At 42.6% G+C, this 15,000-nt stretch overlaps 1 protein-coding gene across 1 annotated transcript in view; it reads left to right on the top strand.

Moving 5' to 3' along the window:
* The first annotated feature begins 4,644 nt into the window (after positions 1-4,644).
* LOC139907860 (protein EFR3 homolog A-like) overlaps positions 4,645-15,000 on the top strand; it is a 55,541-nt gene continuing 45,185 nt past the window's right edge. Inside the window, exons 1-4 of the mRNA XM_078287577.1 lie at positions 4,645-4,717; positions 5,059-5,194; positions 7,704-7,842; positions 11,336-11,460. Of these exons, the coding sequence (XP_078143703.1) occupies positions 4,645-4,717; positions 5,059-5,194; positions 7,704-7,842; positions 11,336-11,460 (473 nt within the window). The remainder of the gene's footprint in view (positions 4,718-5,058; positions 5,195-7,703; positions 7,843-11,335; positions 11,461-15,000) is intronic.

Below are 15,000 nucleotides of genomic sequence, written 5' to 3' on the forward strand. Positions count from 1 at the left end.
TTTATTTTATTATGCGACCAATAAGACGATCTGTTTTTACACAACTGACACAACTGACGTTTCCACCCAGCAGAGCGAACTGCAGCGTCCAGAGAGCAGACTCATATCCAGCTTTATTACATGTTGGACTCATCACACACACACACACACACACACACACACACACACACACACACACACACACACAGAGGTGACATGAGAGCAGATAAACCTGTCGTCCAATAACGGCACATGCAACACACACACTTACACACACACACACACACACAGATAGACAAGTAAATACACATTCAAACAGACACACATGTAATACAGAGTCACTCTTTCTCTCATACACACACTCACACACACACACACACACTCTTTCTCACTTTCTTCCCACACACATGCACTCGCTATTTCTCTCCTTCACTGTCTTTCTCTGTCATGCACACTCAAACACTCACTCTCTCTCTCTCTCTCTCTCTCTCTCTCTCTTTCACACACACACACACACACACAACACACACACTTCATCTCAGATGGAGGTATGCTGCTCTCCCAACACACAGAGGAAATTAAATGAGCTCAGTGGTCATGGGGGAGGCCGGGGTGTGAAAACCCGGTGAAAGTAGTGATAGAAGTATCAGTCGCAGCAGTAATAGTAGTAATAGTAATAGCTGCATTAATGATATTGAATCAAAACTGGAGGAAAGAGGGAGAGAGAAGGAATATAAGTGAGGATGAGTGTGTGTGTGTGTGTGAGAGAGAGAGAGAGAGAGAGAGAGAGCGACAGAGCGAGGGAAGATGTCGGCGCCACTGGGGGCCATTTTAGCTGAGGAGTCATTATCAGTGTGAGCACTGCGGCTCCCAGGAGCCTTTTCTGCACCAGACTGGGGAGATATTGGACTCATTCTTCTCACCCTCGCTTTAATGCTCGTGTGCACTCCGGCTGATGTGAGAGCACACACACACACTCACACACACACACATTTAAATCTCCTCACACATTCACTCTGCGCGGTGCGAGTCGTTCAGAGATGGCACGCCGCTCCCCTCGTGTGTGTGTGTGGGATTTATTGTGTGTTTCGCCGCAAAATTAATTGTGAGAGCTTTATAGTTCCAGCAACGACTTGTCAGTGTTGTCAAGTTTTTTTCGTTTTGTATTTTTCCATGTGAGGCATCCAGCTACCTTGACTATAACATCAGATATTTGCAAAAAGAATAAAGACAAGAATCAATTGTCAATACTGTATATGCCAGTTCCACATGTCGGATTTTCACCAAAAGTTAATAATTTCATCAACCCAATAACTCCAATAATGGAAGGTTTGCCTCTTCTTCTGTCTGCTGATTGGCCACAAAGTTTCATGGTGTTGTGTGAATCCGTTCGTACGTTATATATGCCTTTTTATGCGAAGCCACGCCCCCTCTTTTGCCCAATCGGTGTGAAAAGTTCATCAGCTCTCCCTCGCCTCGTTACCAAACTTTCCACAAAGTTTCATGCAAATCCGTTCAGAACTTTTTGGAGTTAACAGAGAGACAGATGGAACGGGGCGAAAACAAAAATTATAATTAAGAGTAAATTGCAGGCGACATAATTGAAATCTCAAAGCAGAACAAACACAAATTTAAAAAAGAATAGAAAATAAAATGAATGAATATATTAATAAGTAAAGACACTGAACCCATAATAACACCATACAAACTGAGATGTAAAGAGAAGCAGCATTTAATTCTGTGTATATATATGCTAAGAAACAAAGCAAAAACTAGAGTGGTGCTGTTTTTTTTTTCTTACTTAATTGAAATCTGACACACTCCTTTATGTGCTGAGTGACTTTCATGAAACTTGTGAAAACCCCGGTGTATAATTTAGAAAAATGCATTGACATCAAGGGGAAAAAAAGCAAAGTATTCTTGTCTTTATTCCTTCTACAGCCTTTGCAGATAAGTCCATTACATCGTAGGTTTTAGGCGTTCGGCTGACACTTCCATCCGCAGTGATTTACACTGAGTGCAGCAGAGTGAGCTCCAGCTCCAGATAACTGACATTAGAGGCCGTCGATAACAAGAAGTCGAAGGGGCGGAGCCACTAACGGCCCGACAATATTCAAAGCTTTTCTGTTATCCGGGAATGATAAAGTGCAGAGAGAAGAGAGAAAGGGAAAACATCAGAGCAGAAGAGCTGAGGAGAGAAGCTGAAGGGATTTGTAGTTTTTGGGAGAGACTGGCTGGGAGAGACTGGCTGGAGAGACTGGGTGGGAGAGACTGGCTGGGAGAGACTGGCTGGAAGAGACTGGCTGGGAGAGACTGGGTGGGAGAGACTGGCTGGGAGAGACTGGCTGGGAGAGACTGGCTGGGAGAGACTGGCTGGGAGAGACTGGCTGGAACATGCATGGTTAGTCAGAGTATTACCAACTTTACCAAGAATGTTTTGACAGTTTTGACAAAAATATTGCTTTTGTAAAGACAGTAGGTTAAGGAGGAGATTTCAACAAATCTATTCTGCCGAAATGCCAATGAGAAACCGTCGCACGAGCGGTTCAAACTTAAGTCCCGCCCACAAAGGCTCTGATTGGCTCGATTGTTTCTCTGAGCGAGAACAAGCAGTTGACGAGGGAAACAGAGACTCAGGAGTCTGGAAGCAGGATGTCATTTATTGGTTAAATGCTGGTAATTTCTAGTAATAATGAGTAATTATTAGCATGATAAGAGTACTACATTAATGTAGTAAGTTGTGCAATCATTACTGAATTATTCCTATGTAATAATCCTTTCCTTCTCTCTTACGGATGAGGTTGTTATGAAGTATTAGGTAACACCGTGGGAACTGGACTGCCAAGTAAAGTCAGGCTTGATATTTTACACAGTTATTACCCTGTAATCTGTGTACCATAATGTAAAATGCTAAAAAAAAAATTACACAGAAGTTTCAGCCGTCGGTGGTGAGTTCAGTTGGAGCTCTCTCTCTCTCTCTCTTGGTTCTGTTTAGGAGAAATTTTGGGTTTTTTTGCCCCTAAAAATGTCCTGCCAGCGACCGAACCAGGCGGCAGAATTTCATTTTGGTAAACAGGGCGAATCTGTGGCTCATCAGCTGCTTTCATCATCTTCCCTCCTGCAGCTTTAAAATGTATTGATCGAGCCGTGGAGAGGCTGAGGCAGTGTGAAGTGTGTGTCGGTCTGATCTGAGCTGATGGAAGTCTGTTGACAGTCAGACTTCTGTCAGTGAAGCAGTAGCTGCTCCTGCTGCTTTCATTTGCTTAGCGTAGTCGTTAGGATGATGCAGCAGTTGTTAATCTTTGAAATAAGATTGTTTTTCAGCGTTTCTGTTTTAATTGATGGTAATGTAGACTCGGGCTGTTTAGGGGAGGAGCCTGCGTCCTGCTCTAATTCAGGAGCTTTTGGCCTCTGATTGCTGCTGCTAATGAATTCTCCAGAGAACCTCCCCAGAAACCAAGGATACTTTGATTGATGTGATTTCAACCACGACTTTTTGAGAAAACGTTCAAAGTCTACACCTCACTTTCTGAGTTTGAAGTTCCATCTCATCTCATGACATGTGGCAGTGTGATACCTGCTGGTCAGAGACTGAACTGTCGTCAGAGGTCTCCTGCTGAGCGTCCTGCAGCAGGACTCTGTCAGCTGTTTGGGATACGCATCAACTAAACCAGATCTAACTGATCAGCAATCAACCATAGAGCAGAATGATATAGGACAAACATCAGGAAGAGCAAGACACACAAACTGATTTTATCAAGACTAACAGCCACCTGTTCTACAGATCCTAACCCACTGGCTCCAGCAGCCTTAGACCCTCAGTGCATACAAGGAAAAACTCCCAAGAAAAAAAACCTTGTTAGGAAAATGAAATGTTGGAAACCTTCTCACAGAGGCCGAGCGTCTGACTGTTGCTTTCTTTACAGAGCCTTGTGTCAGAGTCCCAGTTTCCAAATAGGTTGAATTGTAATAAGACGTTTGAGCATGGGGAAATGTATTAAAATTGTTCCATCAGCCTCTGAGGTTGGCAGTTTGAAACCCGGAACCAGCGGTGGAAAAATCAGTGCGAGGAGAGTGAAAAGATGATCCTGTCTGACAGCAGGCGAAGAACCTTTCAGACCAAGGTTCTTTAAAGCGGTGATTCTCAACCTTTTTCATTTCAAGGACCCTAATTTAGTCCACATTAGAGCCACAGACTCCCATCTGAAGAGATTTTTTTTCTCTTGAACCCAAATCTGAGAATATTTTTATTGTTAGATTTGATTTTGTCCAGAATCCCATGACTGTCTGTATTGTAGGTAGAGAGATAACAGAGAAACTATGATCAGAACAGTCATTCTTCTACGTTCTCTAACTGTGTTAACTTCTTGTAAATTAAATAATGCTGAAGTTTAACAATTTATCAATTCGCTGGGGGACCCCCTGGAACCCCCTCAAGGACCCCTGGTGGTCCCCGGACCCCACGTTGAGAACCACTGCTTTAAAGAACCATCTCTGCACTCCTTTGCTCAGACTCCCGCATTGTGTTTTTGTTTATCGGCCTCATTTGCAATCGCGCAATATATATATATATACTATGGAGGGGTTTGGTTGTTTTCCACATTTATGTCATCACCCACCATCTAATAACTAACAATTAAGAACCCAAAGATCCCAAAGAACCGCATGTGGTTCTTGAAAGGTTCTTACCCCCTTTCCACCAACTGGAACCTAGTGCTGGTGCTGGTGCCGGTTTGCAGTTGGTTCAACTTGCGAACCTTCTACCGGTTTGCTTTTCCACGGGCTAGAGCTGGCTACGTCTCCGCTTTCCCAGCAACACTAGCGCCAACTTCTACAACCAAAATGGCGGACTACGTCTCTTTACAAGTGTTGAGGTGTTGTTTACAAGTCTGTGGAGGACCGCAATGCAAGGAGACAGTTTGTCGTCTCCACGGACCACTGCTGCTTAGATTTCACGTCCATGTCCATGTCCATGAAGCTCTGGTTTTTTAACAATGGCGGTCTTCTTGGTCTTGTTGGTTTTGGTTGGTCATGATAATCCCGCCCCCAGCCCCTGACGTAAGTGGTTCTTTATTCTAGACCAGCAAAGTGTTGGTGCCACTCTGGAACCAGTTTTCCTGGCCGAGAGCCGGTTCTTTGGCTGTCGAAATGCGAAGAACTGGTTCGAGATTAGGCACCGGCTCCGAACCGGCCCTCGAGCTGCCTTGGTCGAAAAGTGGGACCAGAAATGGTTCTTCTATGGCATCACTCCATTTTGGGTTCCAGCTCATACCTTTATTTCTCTGTGTGCAGTAATAATGTTGGTCAGTGAGGAGCGCTGGTCTCAGTGCTGCGTCACCAGTGAGCTCCACCCTGTGGCTGCAGGACGTCCTGCAGCAGCTTTTCAGAAACACAGCTACATCTAATCATTTCCCCTCCACCTCTCCACCTCTCCACCACTGACTTTCACTGCTTTCTTTTTTTCGCCTCAAAGCTTTTTCAGCCAATTTGTTTAAGCTCTCCGTCTTTTCTTCTTCTTCTTCTTCTTCTTCTTCTCCTTCCTGCTGACGACGGGCCCTGTGCTGACCTCACACAGCTTAGTCATTAGCGCTCCGTCTTTCCGGCGGCTCCGGCTCGCCGCTTACTGCTAATCGGCCCTCGAGCCTCGCAACGCCGAGCCGCTTTATTTATTTTTTTAAACTGGACGTCTTCATCGCATTTTGTCTTTTGCCAATTAAGGCAATCTGCTTATTGTAGCCGGAGTCTCTCTTCCTCTTCCTCTCTCTCTCTCTCCTCTGTCTTCTGTCTTTCTTTCCATCTTCTCTTTATCTTGCCAAGGTTTATTCAGTCCCAGCCAGAGTTTCCCTCCTCCTTCACTCTCTCTCTCTCTCTCTCTCTCCATCTCTCTCTCTCTCTCTCTCTCTCTCTCTCTCTCTCTCTCCCTCTCTGTCACAGAGGGAAATCTCTTCTTTACCAGCTTAACACAATCAGCAGCGGTAGGAAAGTTTTAAATGAAGAATCTCTATTGCTTGTTTCTATGAGAGCTGCAGACAGGAGAGATTGTGCAACATTAGAAATGAAAGCAATTCTTCTCCATTTTTATCTTTGCATATTTTTGCATATATGTATGTATATATGTATATTGTCCAAAACCAGCAGCTGAGGATGGAAGTATCATATTACCTCAGCGAAGATGGAAGTAATGAATTATGTACTTTTGTGTTTTTCAAAGTTAATACTTTTCCTTTAAGTACGTTTTGACTGAAGTGTTTAAATCTCATGCAACAGTTCAAATGTTGTCTCTACATAAGCATCGTATCAGAAGGCCAGCTGTAACTGTGTTGAATCAATCGGGTTTTGTTTGTTTGTTTGTTTGATAATCAAAAATAATGCATAGCCATCAGTCATGCATTAATTAAAATCATTGAGGATAAAGCGCATTTTATAATATAAACGTTATGTAAAGCGCAAGTGTAAACAATGCGCTTACATTTAAGTTTTTATACTTCTGCGTTGATGTGCATGCAGCTCAGTAACTTTACTCTGCATTTTAGATGAGTTACCTTTTACTTTTACTTCAGTAGATTTTCACAGCAGTAATTTTACTTCTACTACTAAAGTCTAATTTTGACAAACTAACAGGACTTCTACTGGAGAACAATATGTTCACTGCAGCCTTGTATTTAGCTGAAGGAGGAAAAAAAATAGGCTTAAGAGAAAAGTAGGAGGCTTGGACAGAGGAACCAATTTTATTATTCGTAAAATTGTGAGAATGGGCCATTTAGTGTGTGTGTGTGTGTGTGTTTGTGTCTGTCTGCATGAGACTGTCTCAGTGTGTTTGAGTCCCTGTGTGTCTGATTTGCATGTCTGTGTGTGTGTGTGTGTGTGTGTGTGTGTGTGTGTGTCCAGCTGTATCAGACTGCAGTCTGTTTCCACAGTGAGTCGCCCCATCTGGACAATCCCACAATCCTTTGTTTCTTGCAGCGATGCCTCCCGTCCGTCCTGCTGACACCCAGTCAGCTCTCATCTCAGGTCAAACACCCGACACGGGCCGTCTGCCACACACACACACACACACGCACACACACACACACATAATACACTGAGAGAAACAAACATGCAAGGATGAAAGCAGCATGTACATGCCGAGACAGTGAGTGCACCGCATATGCAGGAACACACACACACACACACACACATACCCAAGAATGCAAGCACACACAAACACGCATTCACACTCACGCGCTCGCACACACACACACACACACACACACAATACACTGAGAGAAACAAACATGCAAGGATGAAAGCAGCATGTACATGCCAAGACAGTATGCCAAAGCAACATGTACACTGTTATACAGGGGTGCGTGCACGTGCACACACACACACACACACACACACACACACACACACACACACACAGGTCCCTGGACTATCTGAATGAATAACACTCTCACATTGCTCAATAACCATTTGTCAAGAGGCCCTTCATAATAATAATACTAACTTTATTATTTATATAGCACCTTTAAAACAGAGTTTACAAAGTGCTTTGATAGTCAAAATAAAAGCAGAATATTCATTTTAAAAAGCAGTGGAACAGTAAACAGCTGTGGTTTGTTTGTTTGTTTATTTGATAATCAAAAATAATGCACAGGCATCATCAGTCATGCATTAATTAAAATCATCAAGGATAATGCGTAAAGTTTCCAGAACTTATTTCCAGTGTGGTTCTCTTGCAGCGGTCAGTCCCGGGCTGTAGATATAACAGGGTTAAGTTTAGTGTTCAGCAGGAGCCTGTTGAGTCCTGCAGCCGTGACCTCTGACATGTTGGCAACATGCGCCATCTGCAGGCCGCTCAGCGCCATGAAGCTGGCTCAGGTGCAAGCTGTAATAACAACAACAACAATAATAATAATAATATTTTATTCATTTTTTGAAACAATTGTTACAAAGTGCTTCACACAAACAGGTCAAAACAAAAGGTGATGAGAAGATAAAACAAAACCACAGAGAAATGTCAGATAAAACAAGTTTACATGAAAATAAATAGATTAAGAAATAGTGTTCAGGTGTTTTTTAGATGTGAAGCTCCTCATGGATCCAGAAGGGAAATCACTCACATATTCATTCATTCATTCATTCATTCATTCATTCACTCACTCACTCACTCACCCTCGGTTCGCCTGTCTGCCCCTACTGGTCGTTGGGAGGCATGGCAGCGTCTGCAGGCGACACACTGAACCAGGATCAGTCTCTCGCCTCCTCCTCTCTACACTGCTGAACTGTGCAGCCTGTTTTACATCTGTGACGTGTGTGTGTGTGTGTGTGTGTGTGTGATGGGGCGTCTGAAAACTGAGGTGGAATAGGAAGTCACTGAACCTGACAGAAGTGAGGCTGGTCGTAAAGGTTCCATATTCAGTTTTCATGATTTAGTTTTCAGATCTCCTCTGTCTGAGGATCAGAATAATATTCTTCAGATAAATGTAGTTTAGTTAAACCTGCAATAAGTGATTTCAGACCTTGTGTGCTACGTGGAGATTTCCTTGAGACATAATGATATAAACCAATATCCACACAGCTGTGTTGCTGTTTTCTCCTCTTTTCTAAAGCTTGTTGTCAGACTTCACTCCTGAACGAAGCTCCTCCCGCTCCATTCAGCAGCTTTTCATTTTTTAAAACTAGCTTGTCTCCTCCCTCGCTGTTTAAAAGCGGCGCTCTCCCCCTCCCGTCCCTGAAAAACATTCTCGTAATGGTGGAATCGATGAAGCGAGCGAGTAAACTTGTTAAACTAGTAAACTTGTTAAACTAGTAAACTTGTTAAACTAGTGAACTTGTTGAACTGGTAAACTTGTTAAACTAGTAAACTTGTTAAACTAGTAAACTTGTTAAGCTAGTAAACTTGTTGAACTAGTAAACTTGTTAAACTAGTAAACTTGTTGAACTGGTAAACTTGTTAAACTAGTGAACTTGTTGAACTGGTAAACTTGTTAAACTGGTAAACTTGTTAAACTAGTAAACTTGTTGAACTGGTAAACTTGTTAAACTAGTAAACTTGTTAAACTAGTAAACTTGTTGAACTAGTAAACGTGTTAAACTAGTAAACTTGTTAAGCTAGTAAACTTGTTAAGCTAGTAAACTTGTTAAGCTAGTAAACTAGTAAACTTGTTAAACTAGTAAACTTGTTAAGCTAGTAAACTTGTTAAGCTAGTAAACTAGTAAACTTGTTAAGCTCGTGAACTTGTTAAGCTAGTAAACTTGTTAAGCTAGTAAACTTGTTGAACTAGTAAACTTGTTGAACTAGTAAACTTGTTAAACTAGTAAACTTGTTAAACTAGTGAACTTGTTGAACTAGTAAACTTGTTAAACTAGTAAACTTGTTAAACTAGTGAACTTGTTAAGCTAGTAAACTTGTTAAGCTAGTAAACTAGTAAACTTGTTAAGCTAGTAAACTTGTTAAGCTAGTAAACTTGTTAAGCTCGTGAACTTGTTAAACTAGTAAACTTGTTAAACTAGTGAACTTGTTGAACTAGTAAACTTGCTACCTGCCTCTTCACTTGTCATTGTGGGACATGTGACCTTCAGCAGGAGAAAGATCTGTCAAAGTGAGACTGGTAATCGGTGACACTTCTGAGCAAGTACGGTTAGCTTAGCTGTTAGCCTTTATGCAAGCTGCTTTGCTAGGTTTGTCCTTAGGGGCCTCCGTAGTGCAGTGGCTTTGCTGTGTGTTATTTATAGTACAAATGTGTTGCAGTTTCTGTCGCCCTCTAGTGGTCAGAAAATTCCGCTTATTGCAGCTTTAAAAGTTGAATGAGTGAAACTGAATGAATGTGAATACTGGACCCTGATTGGCCGACAGCAGCGGCTCCTCTTATTCAAATGAGGTTAACCCGCTGAGTGGAGGCTTTCAGTTCAGATGCTGCAAACTGGACCCTGATTGGACGGATTTCAGTCATTCTTTAGTGAGGAAGCCAATCAGGAGCGAGTCCAGCTGTGATGCGTTTCCTGGAGTTAGACTGAAACGGAAGGATGTATTTCTGAAAATGAAATAAAATTAAATTTAACCACTCAAACAAAATCGCTGCTCCTGCTCTGCCTCAGCTCTCTCTGGACGGAGCGCTCGCGGTGCCTCCTGTCTGCAAGGTGTGGCGCGGCGTCGAAACAAGCGCTCCTCCAGCAGCGGGGGTGTGGGGGTGGAGAGAGAGGGGTGGAGGGGGGGGGGGGCGTCTTCAGGCTAAAAATAGCAGGGATTGGGGTTAACAGAGGGAGGAGGAAGAGGAGGAAGAGGAGGAGGAGGGCTGGATTGACGTCATGCTGGTAAAACGAGGCTGTTATCTCTGCTCTCCTCTCTCCTTTTTTCCCTCCTTTCTTTCTCTTCTATCTTCTCCTTCTTTTCCTCCCCCGTTCTCTTCTGTCTTTCTTTCTTTCTTTCTTTTCCTCTCTCTCTCTCCCCGTCTCTTTGTCTTTCTGTTTCCGTTCTCTTTCTTTCTCTCTCTTTTCTTTATTTTCTTGTATACCTCTTTCTTGCTCATCCTCCTGCTCTCTCTCTCTCTTCAGCCTCCAATACTTTGATCTCCCCCCCTTTTCTCTCTTCTCTCTCCTTCTTTCTTTTCACTCTTTCCTTTCCTCACCTTTCTCTCTCTCTCTCTCTCTCTCTCTCTCTCTTTCCTACCAATCCTTCTTTCCTCTCCATTTCTCTCTCTTTTTTCTCTCTCTCTACCGCTCTCTCTCTGCCTCTCTCTACCTCTGTCCCCATGTCTCTCCCATCCTTCCTTCCCTCCCTCCCTCGCTCTTTTTGTCTAACCCTTCCTCTCTCCTTTCCCTCTCTCCCTCTCTCTCTCTCCTTAGATAGAGAGAACAGCAGGAAGGAGGGATAAAGAACAGTTGACATGGAGGGAGAGCAGCTATGGACTGGCTATGGCTATGTCTGGACAAAGATGGAGAGAATATGAGAGAGGGAAAGAGAGAGAGGGAGAGATTTGACGAGTTTGAGGGCAAGAGACATAAAGAAATAGACACAGGAGAGAGAGAAAGAGGGGATGGAAGAAAGCTGGGAGGAGTTTTGTTTTTCCTGCCTTGTGGCACAGTGGTTAGCTAGCGAGCCAATCAGCAGTCACTTTAGTAAAAGGGCAGCGATGTGATTGGATGATGGACGATGTAAAATTAACCATTAAACTACTGAACTTTGGCACCAAATGTTTTAACAAATTTCAGGAGTCTGTTGTACCGACGGGATTCGCTCGATACTCGGTGTGTGTGTGTGTGAGTGAGTGTGTGTGCGTGAGTGTGTGTGTGTGTGTGTGTGTGAGTGCGCGTGCCTCCACTATAAGCAGTTATCGATCACTTGTGTGAGCGTCCGGTCTGTAACCTGCAGGCAGCAGCTGACTGTGTGGAGGAACCAAGACCCACAGAGACGGGTCCGGGCGCGGGTTCCACAGGCGGGAAACACACGGTGGATGAGGTCGATGCGGGGGTCAGAGGTCACGGCTCGACGCTGCGGTCATGAACGCAGTCGGGAGGTTTTGGTCTGATGTGGCGATGAGAGAGGAGTCTGAGAGCTGGAGGAGGAGGAAGAGCAGAGAGTGGAGATGAAGCTACGACTGAGGGGAGAGGAAAGAAACTGAGCTGAAGGGAGTAGAGTAAGAATAGAGTGAAGTCAGTGCATAAAGTGAGTAAAGTGAATGAAGTGAAAAGCTTTTCTTCAGGCTCTCTTGCTCAGAGGAGAATAAAGTTACACTGCAAAAAATGCCCATCTTAACGAGTCATTTAATCTCATATTCAGCCGTCAAATCTTATTTTTCTTAAAGGGTAACTTCGGTATTTTTCAACCTGGACCCTATTTTCCCATCTTTTTGTGTCTAAGTGACTAAAGGGGACAACAACAACAACCTTTTTTGCCACGGACAGGCTCAGATTGTTATTATAAGTGAAAATACAGAGATACAAATACTACAGAGAAATGAAACCTTTTTCTTTACCTTTCGCTTGATCCGGTCTGTGTGTAACCAAGTCTCGCTCAAGTCTCGCGAGAGTTGAGTTGTTGCAGGAAGTTGCACACAGACCGGATCAAGCGAAAGGTAAAGAAAAACGTTTCATGGTGTGATTTGCCCCGTCGGATTACATTGCAGCTCGTTTCGCGGCTGCCGGCTGAAGCGATCTCGCTCAATACTGGACCAATTTCAAAAATTGTTGTCCCCTTTAGTCACTTAGACACAAAAAGACGGGAAAATAGAGTCCAGGTTGAAAAATACCGAAATTACCCTTCAAGACAAGAGAAACATTCTGCAGTGAGGAGAGATAACTCCACTTGTTTCCAATGCAGCTTCACTTGTTTCAGGAATTTCTAGAACAGAGTGTCAGCCTGTTGAAACCAGTCAGAATAAGGCAGATCACTGCACTGCTGTCAAGAAAATGACTCTTGATTCTACTAAATTCTTCAAACAAGTTGATTTGCATTGGAAACAAGTGAAATTATCAAACCTCATTGGCAGATTGTTTCACTTATTTTAAGAAAATTACAGTTTTAGGACTCAGTAATAGACAAAATGACTTAAGATGGATTTTTTTTGCAGTGTAAAAAGTCTTTATTTGAAATTAGCACACACAGTATCTAGGACATGAAAGCGCCTGTTGAAAGAATCGGAGAGAAATGGGTTTCAGAGGAAGAAAGCGAGTTGAGAAGAAAAACACGGTGGATGAGGTCGATGCGGGGGTCGGAGGTCACGGCTCGAAGGCTGAGGACACGAACGCAGTCTGGAGGTTCTGGTCTCATGTGGCGATGAAACCGCTTCTGAAAGCTGTTGGAGGTCGAAGAGCAGAGAGTGGAGATGAAATGCTTCTGCCGGTCTCACGGGTTCACACGCCGGTCTGAGAAGTCTTTCAGAGTCTGAGAAAAGAAGGGAATAATCTCCGAAAGGTCTTGGAAAAAAGAAGGGAAAAGTGTAGAATAATAATGTTGTTCGGTCCTGATGCAAAAGATTACGCATTCTGTGTTGTTGTTATTAATAATAACGGGGTTTCAGTGGAGAGTTTTAGTGTCATTTAGTGTAATTTAGTCTCAGTGGATGTAAATGCTGTTTCAGAGGCTTTTCCACCCTGACAAGAATGCAGTTCTGGGGGAAAACTTGTAATTTCTTTTACTTTTTTGGCATGAAAATGATCAAATTATAAGATATTGTATATTTGTAAAAATCTCAGCAGCTTCAATTCACCCCCACCTCCTCCCACTAGTAAATCCTCTCCTCTCTCCTGTATCTTCCTCCTCCTCGACTCTTCGCTCTAATCTGCTCTTATCTTGAAGTGGAAAATACCTTCTACTTTTCTCCTCTGCTCTTATTTCAGATTTCTTTTCTCCAGCTCTTCTTCTCTCTCTGACATCATCATCATTTTAGGGGAACTTGCGCTGTGGCTCGGGAACTTACACTGCTCTCTATTGGTTGCTCACAGAGGTCAGACTCAAGTCACAATCTAAACTGCTTGAGACTCGACTTGATGCATGAAGAGAAGACTTGAGACTTGACATTAATGACGTGGACTTGACTTGGTAATCTACATTTAGACTTGAGACTTGACTTGAGACTTGTGCTCGAGCAAAGTTGACTTGGTCACACCTAAATAAACTGCAAGTTCTGTTCAGACTTTCTTTGTTCCTTTGTTCATCATCAGGAATAAGAGATCATGTGTGACTGACTGGTTGTTTTTGGTGATACTCAGCACCTACATGTTAGGACGAGGTGTGTAAGTGTGTGTAAGTGTGTGTAAGTGTGTGTCCGGGTGAGAAATGATCACCAGCAGCAGAAATAAACAGCAGATGTAACTTATGGATTTATTTATGGATATAGCTGCAGCGGGTCGGCTCCTCCGCCTCCGAGAGAGAGATGAGTAATCTTCCTCTTTCTCCATCTGCCGGTTCAGACTCATTTGCATATCTTCCTCCCTCCCACTCTGTTTGCAGCCGGCTTGACCCTCTGCCTCGCCGCCATCCGCCCAGTTCACAGTTGAAATATAATTGCGGGGGATTCGTTTTCCCTTCAGGCTCCCGAGATACATGATGGGATTTTACAGATTTTCTTTGAACGCACAAACCCCAGTTCTTAAAGGAGATTACATTGTCTTCCTGCATTTTTATGCCTTGCGTTATATAATTATTATACTTTATATTTGTGTTTATCTGGATGTCCATTGGCAGCTATGGATATTCTAATTTGCCCTTATTACATGTGCAGTATGAATATACCTTTGCGATAATACCCAAGACGCCATTTTTTTACTTTGATTATGATTATACTATACTATTAAATTATATTGTATCTTATCGTATCTTATCGTATCTTATAGTATCTTATCGTATCTTGTAGTATCTTATCGCATCTTATCGTATCTTATAGTATCTTATCGTATCTTATCGTATCTTATAGTATCTTATCGTATCTTATAGTATCTTATTGTATCTTATCGTATCTTATCGTATCTTATCGTATCTTGTAGTATCTTATCGCATCTTATCGTATCTTATCGTATCTTGTAGTATCTTATCGCATCTTATCGTATCTTATAGTATCTTATCGTATCTTATCGTATCTTATCGTATCTTATAGTATCTTATCGTATCTTGTAGTATCTTATCGCATCTTATCGTATCTTATAGTATCTTATCGTATCTTATCGTATCTTATCGTATCTTATTGCATCGTATCGCATCGTATCTTATCTTATCGTATCTTACAGTATCTTATCGTATCTTCTAGTATCTTATCGTATCTTAACGTATCTTATCGTATCTTATTGCATCATATCGCATCGTATCGTATCTTATCTTATCGTATCTTACAGTATCTTATAGTATCTTATCGTATCTTATCGTATCTTATCGTATCGTATCGTATCGCATCTTATCGCATCGTATCGTATCATATCGCATCGTATCGCATCGTATCTTATAGTATCTTATAATATCTTATCGTATCACATCGCATCGCATCCTATCCATATCATATTATAAGTACAGCAGTGATGCGGCTTGTCTGTACAGTACAAATA

This window comes from Centroberyx gerrardi, chromosome 13, assembly GCF_048128805.1.
Source record: "Centroberyx gerrardi isolate f3 chromosome 13, fCenGer3.hap1.cur.20231027, whole genome shotgun sequence".
Taxonomy (NCBI): Eukaryota; Metazoa; Chordata; class Actinopteri; order Beryciformes; family Berycidae; genus Centroberyx; species Centroberyx gerrardi.